This window comes from Bufo gargarizans, chromosome 2 (assembly GCF_014858855.1).
Source record: "Bufo gargarizans isolate SCDJY-AF-19 chromosome 2, ASM1485885v1, whole genome shotgun sequence".
Taxonomy (NCBI): domain Eukaryota; kingdom Metazoa; phylum Chordata; class Amphibia; order Anura; family Bufonidae; genus Bufo; species Bufo gargarizans.
The window spans coordinates 526,419,337-526,435,034 of NC_058081.1; the positions used below are offsets into that span (position 1 = coordinate 526,419,337).

Below are 15,698 nucleotides of genomic sequence, written 5' to 3' on the forward strand. Positions count from 1 at the left end.
AGGGGTTAAAAAAATATATATTTAACTCACCTTAATCCACTTGTTCGCGCAGCCGGCTTCTCTTCTGTCTTCATCTGTGAGCAATAGGACCTTTGATGAGGTCACTACGCTCATCACATGATCCATCACTGCTAAATCGCGCAGAGCACGGGCTCTTTATCATAACACACGTTTATCATAACTCACTGCCGGGCAGAAGCTTCCGCCCGGCAGTGTGTTCAGTGATGTCTCTGGCTCTGATGGGCGGGCTTTAGCGCTGCCCTAGCCGTTTTACTGGCTAGGGCAGCGCTAAATCCCGCCCATTAGTGCCAGTGACATCATCGGGCTTCCTGGTAGCCTCATGGAGAGCCCGGTACGTCACCGGATCTCCAAAAAATGCCTTTGCCCTGCGCGGTTTAGCGCAGGGCAAAGGAGAACATCGGAGCCTCAGGGGGGCTGCCTGGGTGAAAATGGAGTTATGTCCGGGTTCAGCTCTGAACAACCCCTTTAAAGTTATTAACCCCAAATAAAGTTCAGCTGCTCTAGTTGGTCTTTCCTGAAATTTTCTTAGTTGCATCCCACAGCAAAAGCCATGGTCCACAGAGAGCTTCCAAAGCATCAGAGGGATCTCATTGTTAGGCCGAATGCACTATGATCTATACCAGTGTATTAATGTACTGTGGCGGCAGCAGGGAGCGCACGGCGTCATAGCAACCAATGACGCCGTGCGCTCCTGCTCTCAGCAGGAATCCAGCCCGTTCCACGGACCGCTCACGGCCATGTGCATTCGGCCTTAAAAGGTATCAGTCAGGAGAAGGGTACAAAAGAATTTCCAAGGCATTAGATATACCATGGAACACAGTGAAGACAGTCATCATCGAGTGGAGAAAATATGGCACAACAGTGACATTACCAAGAACTGGACGTCCCTCCAAAATTGATGAAAAGACAAGAAGAAAACTGGTCTGGGAGGCTACCAAGAGGCCTACAGCAACATTAAAGGAGCTGCAGGAATATCTGGCAAGTACTGGCTGTGTGGTACATGTGACAACAATCTCCAGTATTCTTCATATGTCTGGGCTATGGGGTAGAGTGGCAAGACGAAAGCCTTTTCTTACGAAGAAAAACATCCAAGCCAGGCTACATTTTGCAAAAACACATCTGAAGTCTCCCAAAAGCATGTGGGAAAAGGTGTTATGGTCTGATGAAACCATGGTTCAACTTTTTGGCCATAATTCCAAAAGATATGTTTGGCGCAAAAACAACACTACACATCACCAAGAGAACACCATACCCACAGTGAAGCATGGTGGTGGCAGCATCATGCCAAGGGGCTGTTTTTTTTCAGCTGGAACTGGGGCCTTAGTTAAGCTAGAGGAAATTATGAACAGTTCCAAATACCAGTCAATATTGGCACAAAACCTTCAGGTTTCTGCTAGAAAGCTGAACATGAAGAGGAACTTCATCTTTCAGCATGACAACAACCCAAAGCATACATCTAAAAGGTGCTTCAACAAAGTATTAGTTTAAGGGTGTGCACACTTATGCAACTATATTATTTTATTTTTATATTTTTTCTTCTCTCTACCTGAAAGATTTCAGTATTTTTTTCTATTGAGTGGTATAGTTTATAAGTCACATTAAAGGTGGAAAAAGTTCTGAAATGGTTTATCTTTGTCTCTTTTTTTTTTTTACAGCACACAAACCTGACATTTTAACAGGGGTGTGTAGACTTTTTATTTCCACTGTATATTCGTGTAAGACTGGTTCCACTCACGAGAAAATTTTACTATCATAAGGGGGGTTTTCTGGTGCCATTTTTCTGGTGTTCATGTCTGAAATTGTTGTACAAATTGTGCCAAAGAGAGAAAAAAACTAACGTCAGAAAAGTAGCACCAAAAATGCCTCTGATGATAAATACCACCCTTGATTTGTATGTCACCCATGTAGTGGAGTAGCACTGTACGAATATTTTCTATTTTACTTGTTAAGAAGTCATATATAATAATGTCGCAAACACTTTCTGAAATGAAACAATATCCATAATGCTCCCAGAAATGTAAAAATAAGGCCTCATGCACACGACCGTTGCCCAGACATGCCTATATTGCAGTCCACTATATATGGGCAGGCACCAGCTGTGTGCACACACTGTTTCATGAATGCAGGCTCATTTATTTGCGGATCGCGCAACCCATTCAAGTGAATGGGTCCGCAAACGGCAGCCACACGGTCGGCAGCATGGGCAAGGCATGAGGCCTAATAATTTTTTTCTTAAATTGCAACATGCTTTAGGCATGTTCTTTTTATAGGGTTTTTTCCATTGGCTTCTCTTCAGGACTGTGAAAACACAAGTACAAAATAACACTAGATAAAAATGTCTCCAAACCCCCCCCAAAAAAGTCCTTATTAGGGTCCATTCACACGTCCGCAAAATGGATCCTGATCCGTTCCACAACGGATCCGGACCCATTAATTTTCAATGGGGCTGGAAAAGATGCGGACAGCACACAGTGTGCTGTCCGCATCTGCACTTCCGTTCCGCATCCGCACTTCCGTTCCGCAAAAAATAGAACATGTCCTATTCTTGTCCGCAGACACGGACAAGAAAAGGCATTTCTGTTAAAGTGCCGGCAAAATGCGGAACACACATGTCCGGTGTCTGTGTTTTGCGGATCAGCAATTTGCGGACCGCAAAACACTTGCGGACTTGTGAATAGAACCTTACATTTAAAAAAAACTCATGTAGTTTAAAATGGCCGTAAAAACCACTTGTCAGTCTAAAAGGGGTGTTCTACCTTTTCAGTAATTAATATCAGATCGGTGGGCATCCCATCCCCACCAATCAGCTGTTCAAACACCGACCTGATAGTGATGACAGATCTGGAGGGTAGGTTATCCATATCTAAGAGGTAGACAACCCCTTACAGCACCAGGAGAAAGGGACGTACAACATAACGCAAAATGAAAAAAGAAGCTGCCGTTTAAAGATGCGTTTTATCCTACATTGGGAACCAGCAGAAAAGAAGTCATGGCCTTGGCCTTTGTTCAGCCTGAGTAACCATGTAGCTGTGAAGAGCGGTGACCATAGTACCAGGTACTAAGTATCCGTGTAAAGTGCATGTAAAATTGATTAGCAGAATACAAAAGAATGCCATCCAACAAACATGCACATTGCGTTTGACGTTGGAATGACTCGCGCAGACATCCAGCGCTCTTTACATAGTGTCGTCAGTGTAACATGCCCTTATCTCACAGCCAAGGTCACAGAATAGTCTTCCCTGTGATGTGACGGTCCAGTTCGCCAGGTATCGCAGTCAGCAGGAAGTATTCCAGCGGGATTTCAGACTTCAGAAGACCCCAAAGGCATCATTAAAATGGCTTGTTATTGCAGACTCCTCTATCAGCAGGTACAAGTCTGCCGGTTACTGAAATGAAAAGCTGCATCAATGAGCCAAAAATGTCTACAGGATGTATTTGTCTGGATATGCTTTCAGAAGCAGTCTGGGGGATTGGGCACTTACCGCTGGGATTCATTTACAAATTGGCGATTTATCTTCTCAGTGCTCCAGGCTGAAGAAAAATGACCTGGCCGTCTATTTCTTCTAAATCGAAAAATACAGGAGCCAAATAATTTTCTGAGTTGTCGGCTTTAACTACGTATCATTAAAGGGGTATTCCAGTTACGACAAGTTATCCCTATCCAGTAGAAGCAGTTTCATAGGTAAGGGGATACCTGATATCACTGGCGATCTCGGCAAGGACGAGAGAATGGGTTTGCCAAAGATGGCCAAGCTCTTAACTCGTCTGTTTTGGTAGTTAGACTTTGAATGGAGTGGTGGTGCTCATGCTCAACCACTGCCCCATTCAGGTGGGAGCACAGGACTCCAGTTCTTGTGATTGGCAGAGTCCCAGCAGTCACATCACCCACTGGTCCAAGTTATCTATCCATTTGATAAGGGATAACTTGGACTTATCCACATTTTCACCCCTCCGGCCCCCCTAACATGAGCATTGGAGTATTTCATGCTCCGATGCTCTCCCTTGTCCTGTGCTGTATCGCGCAGGGCAAGGGCTGTTTGTTTATATTTTTACACTGCTAGACAGAGGCTTCCACCTAGCAGTGTTGCCGGTGACGTCACCAGCACTGACTGGCAGGCTTTAGCGCTGCTCTAACGGTTTTACAGGCTAGGTCAGCGCTAAAGCCTGTCCATCAGTGCCAGTGACGTCGCCAAGCTCACTGCTAGGCGGAAGCCTCCACCTAGCAGTCCCCATGGAGAGCCGGTACATCACATAATATAGAATAAACAGTACAATTATATGGGTGTAATATTCAATGGTCTGACTGTAAATTATAATATAGAATAAACAGTACAATTAGGGGTATAATATTCGGTGATCTGGCTGTAAATTATAATATAGGATAAACAATATTATATAGGTATATCATCTATCAATTTGGATAATCAGTACAGTTATAGGGGTATAATATTGTGTGATCTGTAAATTATAAGATAGAATAAACAGTACAGTAACATAAGTATAATATCCAGCAATCTGTCTGTAAATTATAATATAAAATATACAGTATTGTTATACAGTAGGTATAATATCTATTGATCTGTCAATTACAACACAGGGTTAACGGTACAGTCTTGACTTGGAGCTGTTAGTACACCTTTATTTAATGTTAGTACACACATATTTTATGAGTAATACATACTGTAAATGGTTGTATTGGAAAAGATTATATAACTTCTGCATTTTTAAAAGGGTTGACCGGTTTAGAAACTCTATTTTCATATACCCTATAAGGGAATTATGAGTTAACAGAGTTGGGTCTTCTGTTATCCTGAGTGGAGGACCTGTCCTGTATTACACAGACAAATGTGTAATGCTTAATTCCACCTGTGGGGGAGCTGCAGTGTTTCTGAGCACTTAGGTTTTCCCATAGATTTCATCATATTTCTGTGGGCCACAGCAGGTGAGCACTTTGTAATCTGCTCATTATCTAGGGACCCTTGTATTAATTAGACATTTTTCTTTAAACACAGTACATTAATCAATGGCTGGAATAGAGACAGGGTACAAATTAGAAGTAAACCCTCTTGTGCAGTGTCCAGCAGGTGGGTTGTATAAGAACTCTGTGAATGTGGTGTCCAGGACGTCTTCAGTGCAGAAGGGTCTACATTAGAGAATAAGTGTAGGAACAGAATACAGGCTGCATACATAGACGACTCTCCCCTCCCCCTCACAACCAGCTCTATCTAACCCATAAATGCTGCACTACACTGAAATAGGGAGTAGTATTTAGGAAAGTTGCATCCCCTCTGAATTCCAGACTGTGGGTGTCACAGTCATCAGCTGTTAATTTAGTGATTTATAAATGTTTGCACTATATGTATAGGGTGTGTGTACCCCAGAGCAGTTCATAACAGGATTGTCTGGAAAAGCTAGTCCTGCATAGGAAATCTTCCTGTCAAATCCTCAGAGCTGAATGGAGAAGGCTCCATGCACACTTGTATAAAGCCAGACATACACATTCAAAAGCTGTCAGACAAATGATCGTTTAGCCAACAGCTATCTCTCCCAAGTCCCCCATAGGCATTCACTTTGGCCAAGCATGTGTGTTGTCAGTGGGGAGAGAGGAGAACAAAAGGATCAGGCAATAATATGTACTTTGACCTGATCTTTCTGGCTCCCTGACATCATCTGTCAGGAGAGAGCCGGGAGCTCGACATACACATTAGATTGTTAGCCAGACCCCCCGTTCTTGATGGTTTTGGCCGACAATACACTAACGTGTATGGGGGCCTTTAACTATCCAGTAGGGGTGCTATTTCTGCTAGGTCCTATATTTGGAGCAGATAATCTTTGCCCACCAATAACCAGCAGGGTGCATAGATACCAGTGGGCTTTCCAAGCCATAGCATTTTTGTTTTTTTGTTATTGTTCTTTTTTTTTTATACCGGGGGAAGGTGAAAAAAAATAACAAAAATCACTTTTAAGAAAAAATCACTTGTTTTTTGTGTCCCCATAATCTGAGAGAAAAAAAACTTAAAATGTTTCCATCAACTGAGCTGGGTTGCAGCTTGTTTTTCATAGGGTAAATCGTAAATTGATACCACTTTGGGGTACATACGACTTTTTTTTAATCACTTTCATAGTTTGTTCGTTTTTTTTTTCTTGAATGCAAAAAATCTGGATAAAAAAATTCTACAGATCTCTGACTAATCAAGCACCTGTGGGATGTGCTGGCAGAACAAGTCCAATCCATAGGGGTCTCACCTCACATCTCCCAAAGGGGTATTCCCATCTGGGACACTGATGGCATATCACTAGGATATGCCATCAGTGTCAGATAGGTGGGGGTCCTATGTCTGGGACCACCGAAGTGAACAGTGAGCAGCCGCTTATGCGCAGCCACTGTTCACCGCTATAGGAGTTCTGAAAACAGAGGACCGCTGTCCAAGCTATTTCCGGTAGTCCCCTAGCAGTGCATGGGGAGGTGGCCGCGCTTGCGCGGTGCACTCTCCATTGTTCGCTATGGGACTCCCGAAAATAGCCGAGTGCACTTGCTCAGCTATTCTCGGAACTCCCATAGAGTGAATGGACAGGACACATGCACAGTGTCTGCTCCTTTATTTCAGAGACCCCTTTCTGTAGGTAGGACAGGTCCCAAAGGTGGGACCCCCACCTATCTGACATTAATATCCTAACCCAGATGGGCCAACCCCTTTATTAAAAGGATCTGCTGCTAAAGTCGTAGGCCACAAGACACCATCAGAGGTCTTGTGGAACTGTGCCTTGATGGGTCACACACAGCTGTTTGCAGGGGGTGAAGATACCTACACAATATAAGGAGGGCGGTTATCGTGGTATGGCTGACCAGCGTATATGTACAGGTTAGGGGTGAGGTGTTGCTAAATGTGCTGGTGTATAGCTTGCTTGGTCTACAGTGCCGACAGTGGTGGGAACATTTAACCGTGGCAAATAAAACCCACTCCTTTGCTATAAAAAGACAATGTCCTACTACTGTTTCCAGCCATGCACTTTAGCTAGTCACTGATGGATTGCTTGTTTGACAGCCTTTTTTATTTGACTCTACTAATACGTCTGCTGAATGTAGAGAAACGATAAGGAGCTGCCGGACACATCTGAAGCTTCTCCTCTAAAGAAGAACAGGTTAGGCAGGGTAAAAGTCCCATTTGTTGGGCCCTTCTTTTCCCTGACTTTGAGGGACAGTCGGGTCAGCCCCAAACACATTAGCTAGGTATTCAATATGTATAGGCAGCATGTTTTTGTATGCCTTTTTTGCCTTAGTGCCCATTTCTTTAGAGGTTTAATTATCGCTGTCTTTGAAGAAAATGGTAGGTCAAGTATATTTCCCCTTGTAGCATGCACGGAGTGGAAGGGCATTCTTCTTGCTTCTTTAATGAGACCTTGTAAACTAATTGTTTTGTGGAGTGGAATCCTGTATACATCTTTTTAGCGGGCTATTGCCTGGTGTTACCGTTTCTTTTATTGCTGCCTCTTCCTGCCATGGAAATTTGTGGTGGTCGCCTAGGACTTGAGGCAGTAAATAGCGCAATGAAGAAGCCTAGTGGTAGTGGAGCTTGAGGATTATATTAACACTTTAATGAACAGGTCTATATTAAAGGGGTTTTCTGAGAGTAAAATAATGATAACCTATCCTGAAGGGGTCTGACTCCTGGCAGTCCTATTCTCAGGATAGGTGATCAATATCAGATTGGTGGACGTCCAACTGATGAGCTGTTAGAAGGTTGTGGTGACTGCTGTGGCCTTTACCTAGGCCAGTGAGGTCATGTTAATCTGTCACATGGCCCATGTGCAACTTCAGTCTCATTCAAGTGACTGGGCTTAGGTTGCAATACTAGGTACGGCCACGATAAAATGTGTGGCACTGTGCTTGGTATGCCGTCCTGAGACCTCAGTGCTCATTGGAGCACTGCTGCCTCTTCAAACAGCTGATAAGCGGTGGTGCCAGGAGTCGGATCCTCTCAAATCAGATATTAAGAGGATAAACCATCAGTGTTGTACTTCTGGAGCACCCCTTTTAACCTCTTCATGACATCCGCCATACACGTACAGCAGATGTCAGGTCTTTAAAGATGGCGTCCGCTCTGGGTGCATGCTGTTTCATACAGCAGACACCAGCGGCTAATGTCCACGACCAACTGTGGACATTTAACCCCTCAGATGGCGTGGTCAAAAGTGACCACAGCGTCTGAGAGGGCTAAAACCCAGAAGCGCTTACGGGGTACTGATGCTTTCCCCCCGGCAGAGAACGGGGAAAGTGTTCTATGCTAATAATGAGCCAGAGCCTGTACTAGGCTTCCAGGCACTTTACTTGTATGTTACAGTTCAGGCCAGCAGATGGCAGCACTGAACTGTAATATACCTATTTCTGTATAGAATAATGGAGCAAATTCCATTATTCTTTAAAAATTGCAATCTGATGATTGCAATTTGGAGTCCACTTGGGTACATAAAAAATAATTAAAAAAGCAAGTAAAAAAAAAAGTTCTACAAATATAAAAAATGATAAAAATTCTAATCACCTGCCTTTTCCCAAGATCAAAATAAATAAACAGTAAAATAAAATAGCATCACGGGCATTGCCACGTACGAAAACGACGTACATATTGTGAATGGTGTAACAGGAAGAAAAAAAGGCAGATTTGATGTTCTTTTATCACTTTACTTTCCCCCCCAAAAAATTGAATAACAAGTGATCAAGAAGTCGTACACACCCCAAAATTGTATATAAAATTGTGACAAAAAATAAATAATTTTCAGTATTAGGCCTCATGCACACGACCGCTGTGTGTTTTGTGGTCCGCAAACCGCGGATCCGCAAAACTCAGATGGTGTCCTGTGTGCATTCCGTAATTTGAAGAACGGCACGGACAGCCTTTAATATAACTGCCTATTCTTGTCCGCAAAGCGCGGACAAGAATAGAACATGTTATATTTTTTTTGTGGCCCACAGAACGGAGCAACGGATGCGGACAGCACACAGAGTGCTGTCCGGCCCCATTGAAGTGAATGGGTCCGCATCCGAGCCGCCAAAACTGCAGCTCGGATGCGGACCAAAACAACGGCCGTGTGCATGAGGCCTTAAAATGCAAGAAAAACTATACTAGTGTGGTATCGCCATAATTGTACTGACCTGGAGAATGAAGAGCACAAGTCAGTTTTACTGCATAGTGAACGCTGTGAAAACAAAACCCATAAAACGGTGTCGGAATTGCGCTTTTTTCCATTCCACCTCATTTGGAATTTCTTTCCAGCTTCCCTCTACATTGTATGCCATATTAAATAGCTGCATTAGAAAGTACAACTTGTCCCTTAAAAAACAAGCCCTCATACATGACTTAAAAAAAAGGATGGGGTTAAAAAAGCAGGTGTGCCATTTTTTATCCTTTTTTGCAGGGTTCTCAGTGTGGTATAAATAATGTTATTCTCTGGGTTGATACTATTATAATCATGCCAAATTCAGATGGATTTTTATTAGGCTACTTTCACACTCTCGTCTTGGCTTTCCATTTGTGAGATCCGTTCAGGGCTCACACAAACCGCAGGGCCAGTGACGTCACGACTAGTATCAACTGGCCTGGGCGCGGCTAAGCTCCATTCAAGTGAACTGAGTTTAGCCGCGCCCAGGCCAGGCCGGGTGTCGGACCCCCGCCAGTCAGATGCTGATCTATCCAGAGGATAGATCATTTAAAAAAAACTGTTGAACCGCTTTAACTCAGACAATCCCTTTAACGGCTGCTGAAATTAGACATTTATTAAAGGGGTAAATAGTGAAATTTTAAACATTTCCTGCTAGTTTTCTATCCTCTAGACTGGAGTATGAGTTTTCAGCAGTGCATGTAAGAGAAAGTGTATTTTCCTTATAAATAAGGACAAACCTGATGTAAAGTAACCAGCAGAAAAAGTGGAAATGGTTTCTTAGGTCCTGAACAAAGCAACATCCTGAAAGTAATCAAGGCCGGAAGAACCTGCATTTTTTCTTTGTCTCAAGAATACTAAGTAGACCTATTTCCCACTTTTTCACGTGACCGGTTGTAAATGAAAAGAATGTTATCTAGAAAGTCACCAAATCTCACTCTGGTGAACGTGCTTCTCATTGTAAATGGTATCTTATCAAGCGGTCAGACACAGGTCCAGTGTGTGGTCTAAAGCTTCTGTATTGGGTATTTTATACATATGAGTAACTAATCCTATGATGCCAGGCTGCATACCTTACAGCAGGGGTGTCAAACTCAAATTCATCGGGGGCCGCATCAGCCGGATCCCGCAATATTCACAATTCTCATAATAATTCTCAGAATCAGCCCTAATATGCTTTAAAATACTGTACCAAAAGCTGCGTATTCTTGGAAAGATGACAAACTGGTCTCAGGTCAGTGAGGAATACATAACAAGCCACTGGATATAAGAAATACATGAACGACTAAATGGTGGACACAGCAAAGAGGCCTCAACAAGCACACTCAGTGCTGAGAGTTGGGCGTCCCCGGTCAATCTGATATTGATGACCACTTTTTAGTCCAGCGGCCTCTCACCGCAAACTTCCTTACTGCACCGGAGCTCGGCCCTGTCCCCATTATAGTCAATAGGGACGGAGCAGTGCTCCGGCGGGACTGAGAAATAGCGGAAGGACGGATCCGACAGGTTGAACAGCCTGTCGGATCCGTCCTGCCGCAAGTGTGAAACTACCCTTAGAAAGGAAAACCCCACATCCTGAGAAAGGACACATCCCCTGACTTACCAGCTTAAAAAAAAGAGGTAGCAAAGCATCTAGAATTCTACAGCAATAAATGGGGGAACCTCTGGATCCATGTGAGGTACAGGGCTGGTTCTAGCTTTGTTAGAGTAGGATCAGGTTGTCATGTCTAACATGATGTCTGATTTTCATGCTTTACATTACTCATAGGATGATCCCTTTCCTACTATACCAAGCACAGTGCCATACATGGTATAGTGGCTGGGCCTGGTATTGCACCTCAATCCCATCCCACTACTTGGAGGAATCCTTTCTATTGTTTTAATACTTTGGAAATGCACTCCAATGGACATGGCGTCACATGCTGAGGAAGAGAACGCAGCGCTTGCCAGTTAGTCTTAGTATATTTAGCATATTTCTGCACATGATGGGGATGGGGTGAAAAGAGTGCACTACGCCAATGTGGTAGAACTACTACTCCCAGCATCATCTGCAAAAGCCTGAGTGCCTATGGAAAAATTTCAACACATTCACTCAACTATCCCTCTACAACCCCACCTCTGACATTGCAGCTGTGTAAAACTACAACTCCCAGTATGTCCTGACAACTGCTGCCAGGCAACATCCATTTCTCAAATCCCCAGCTGTTGCAAAACTACAACTCTCAGTATGCTCTGATAGCCGCAGGCCATAAGATGGAGTCACACAGCAATCGCTCCTTATCTGGTTCTTTATCTATAATTACCCCCCTTCTTTTCCTTGATTAACTCAGTTTCAATCACAGCGTCGTCTCAGGTTCTGGGTTGAAAACTACAACTCCCCACCGGATAAGAGAAATGCAAACCTTTAAAACACCACAGAGCAAAATGGGTACAGTCAGGCTTCCCTCACTAATTTCCCACAATTCAATGGGGTCGGTAATCAAGTTGAAGAAATGGATCAGAACTGATGCATAAACAGCACCTGCATCCATCTATCATACCGCCAACTGGCCAACAAAAGGGGCGTGGCTATGTAAATCTGCACTAAAAGCGCCGTCCTAACAGACATATTGCCAAAGAAGGGACGAACATCATCAATCCGTTTAGGCAGGCGACATCAATAGGCGACAGTGAGGGTTTAGCCACCGAGAGGTGGGGTCGCCCCTTTCGGGGCGGGTGCTCCGCCTGTAGGCAGGGGTACATTGAGGGTTGTATTAGGGATATTGTTCCCTTCCCCTCATCCACCACCTCTACCGTTTGGCCAGGTCCACAGTCATCTAACTGTAAGTTGCCGCAAATTTTTCTATACATCGGACTTCAATATCCTGATACGTCCAAGTAAGGCCTTGTCTAATTATTTGACGTAGCCTAATATATATACTAAGAAGGGGTATTATTTTAACCAACAACAGTAAAAGTTATGTTTTATATGAAAAGTCATTTTCTCTGTGCGTATATATAAGAAACAATATATACATCTCTTTTCCATAAGACATGATGTAGTAATATATGTGCCTAATGAATTTCTTTTTGCCTTGCAGGAATTGGTAAGAACGTCATCTGTGACAGGACAGCAACACCCCTTGATGCCTTCCGAATGATGTCGGCTGCCCACTACTATCCCAAGCTTATGAGCATCATGGGAAATGTCTTGCGATTTCTGCCTGCTTTTGTGAAGATGAAGCAGCTGATTCAAGAAGGATACGTGGGGGAACTTCAAGTGTGCGAGGTCCAGGTCCACAGTGGAAGTCTACTAGGAAAGAAATATAACTGGAGCTGTGATGATCTCATGGGCGGCGGTGGACTACATTCTGTCGGTAGCTACATAATAGACCTCTTGACTTTCCTAACCAACCAGAAAGCAGTGAAGGTCCATGGACTCCTGAAAACCTTTGTGAAGCAGACAGACCACATCAATGGAATCCGACAGATAACCAGCGATGATTTCTGCACATTTCAGATGGTCCTTGAAGGTGGCGTGTGCTGTACGGTTACCCTCAACTTTAATGTTCCTGGGGATTTTAAACAAGACGTATCAGTTGTCGGGTCATCTGGTAGACTCATTGTAACGGGGACAGATCTCTATGGACACAGAAACGACTCCTCCGAGCGAGAATTACTTTTAAAAGACTCCACGCCCATCAGCAACTCCCTCTTACCTGAAAAGGCTTTTAGTGACATTCCCTCCCCATATCTGAGAGGGACTATCAAAATGGTACAGGCGGTGCGGCAAGCGTTTGAAGACCAGGAAGACAGGAGAACGTGGGATGGCAGGCCACTGACCATGGCCGCTACCTTCGATGACTGTCTTTATGCTCTTTGTGTAGTAGACACGATAAAAAAATCTAACCAGACTGGTGAATGGCAGAATATAGTAATTATGACCGAGGAGCCAGAGTTAAGCCCGGCTTACTTAATAAGCGAAGCTATGCGCAGGAGCCGCATGTCCTTGTACTGCTAGTAGACTTGGTCTGATGGGGGGATGTATGCTGCTTTGTAGGGCGTTGACGTACCTAGGCAGGTGGTACCCGTCTATGTTATACTGTAACTTAAGCATCTTTCTATTAGTGCTGTGGTTGGAAATGAGCTGAATCCTCTCTTTCCGCAGCACACAAGCTGTGAACATTTATCAGAATGTATTTTAGCACAGGATAAATATCCAGGATTATAGAACATCATTCGTCTTTGGGTTATATATAGAAATTGGTCTTCATTGCACATTTTCATGGATGCTGTTTTACCTGTAGAAAATGTGAACTTCAGTTCTATGCTAAAAGTGGTCATCTGTGTCCTGTATCCAGAGTGTGCTGGCTATTACCTTATCAAAGCACATTGCACAAACTCTCACTTGAACCTAGTCCAGTCTGCTGTTAGGATGTGTACTGCTAATTGTAGTTCTGAAGTTCTTTACCATTAACAGGGTTTTCCCCACTATTAATCATTGAACAGATCAGAAAAAGTCAACATTTGCCATTTACATTTGGTAAGCAGTGAAGAGTTACAACATTTACTTGCATAAGGTGGCACCACCCGGTGTTCAAATATAAGAATGTGGACGTCCGTTTACTGAGCCGAGCGCTGGTGGACACACATGCTCAATCACTCTTCCCACAGCTAGGTCTCTACATAGTCCTCCTCCGTTCCCTGCGGAGCAGCCAATAGTAATAGCTTTCTTCTCCTTTGGAGTCTCTGGAGTACCATGGTTGTATAGATCAGAAGGTTCCTTCTGCAGGGGAATTAAGAAGAGACTATATTAGGAGCAGCACCAAAGGGGACACATGGAAGCGACAAAAATTCTTAGGCTACTTTCACACTAGCGTTTGGTGCGGATAATATAGTACAGATAATACAACCGTCTGCATCCGTTCAGAACGGATCCGTTTGTATTATCTTTAACATAGCCAAAACGTCTTAAACACCATTGAAAGTCAATAGGGGACGGATCCGTTTTCTATTATGCCATATTGTGCCAGTGAAAACGGATAGATTCCAATAAGGTCATCCCAGGATAGGTCGTCATCCTCAAAACTTACAGTTAAAGCCACATCCTATAAGTTCCCATATTAAAAAATATTGTATTGTGACCTACATTTGGGTTGTCTCCCTCTCCCTCCTTTTCATGGGAAAGATAGGAATAACCACAGTAAGCACGGCCTTGGGTGGTCGGAATTACGGAGACATCCAGACGACCAGTGCTCTGCTGTTTCTGTAACTCCCATAGCAGTGAATGGGAGCTAAAGAAAACAGTGTAGTACAACAAGTTACTATGTTTCCGTAACTCAGGAGTTCCAGAAGTAGTGTATCTTGCTCTACTATGCTGTTTGCCTAGCTCCCATTCACTGCCATGGGAGTTACAGAAACAGCGGAGCACCAGCCGCTCGGCCATTTCCATAACTCTTCTTACTGTGGTTCTTCCCATCTTGGCCATGAATTCCTGCTGGCCAGCCTTATTAATACAATTACGAAATAGTCTGGAGCAAAGTACTGAATGCATACTAAAAAGACCCTATAGAAGAGTTTCACAAGGCACATCCTACCATGACTTGGAAGCCTTTGCTCCTGCCACAAACGATGAGCCTTAGGGTCCATTCACACATCCATGTGTGTTTTGCGGATCTGCAAAACACGGACACCTGCAATGCACCTTCCGCATTTTGCGGACCGCACATCGCCGGCACTTAATAGAAAATGCCTAATCTTGTCCGCAATTGCGGACAAGAATAGGACATGTTCTATTTTTTTCGCGAACAGAAATGCAGACCCCGAAGTGCGGATGCGCATTTCCGGATCCGGGCAGCACATCATGCGGCCCTATAGAAATGAATGGGTCCGCAATTCTGTTCCGCAAAATGCGGAACAGAATTGCGGACGTGTGAATAGAGCCTTATGGTGGTAACACCCTGATCATTTCCTTCACTGTCTTTCAATAGGCCCAGTAGTGACGGAAGAAAATGGTTCCCAAAAAGAACGGGCCAAGCAGCACGTAGAGTGCCCAGACCCTTTGGCACCGCTGGGAAAATTCCCACCTTATTGTGCAGCCAACCCATTCACCTAATATGCCTTTTGTAGAATGAAGCCTTGGCGTCAGCATAGCCCTATGCAAGTGCCCACTCTGAAATTCACCTTGTGTACAGCCTTGGCCTGTTGTCATATAGATTTATTGAGAGTTCTCTGTCATGTTGAACTGATGGCAGCATAGTGCAGAACTGGAGGAGCTGAGCAGATTGATGTATAGATTATGCGAAAAAGATCAGTATAAGGCCTCATGCACACGACCGTTACCGTTTTGGTCCGCATCCGAGCCGCAGTTTTTGCTGCGGACCCATTCGCTACAATGGGGCCGCAAAAGATGCAGACAGCACTCCGTGTGGTGTCCGCATCCATTGCTCCGTTCCGTGGTCCGCCCCAAAAATATAACCTGTCCTATTCTCGTCCGTTTTGCCGACAAGAATAGGCAGTTATATTAATGGCTGTCTGTGCCG

At 44.1% G+C, this 15,698-nt stretch overlaps 1 protein-coding gene across 1 annotated transcript in view; it reads left to right on the top strand.

Annotated features, from left to right (window-relative positions):
* LOC122928525 (glucose-fructose oxidoreductase domain-containing protein 1) overlaps positions 1-15,173 on the top strand; it is an 87,406-nt gene extending 72,233 nt beyond the window's left edge. Inside the window, exon 2 of the mRNA XM_044281451.1 lies at positions 12,258-15,173. Within this exon, the coding sequence (XP_044137386.1) occupies positions 12,258-13,177 (920 nt within the window). The 3' untranslated portion in view covers positions 13,178-15,173. The remainder of the gene's footprint in view (positions 1-12,257) is intronic.
* The last annotated feature ends 525 nt before the right edge of the window (positions 15,174-15,698 follow it).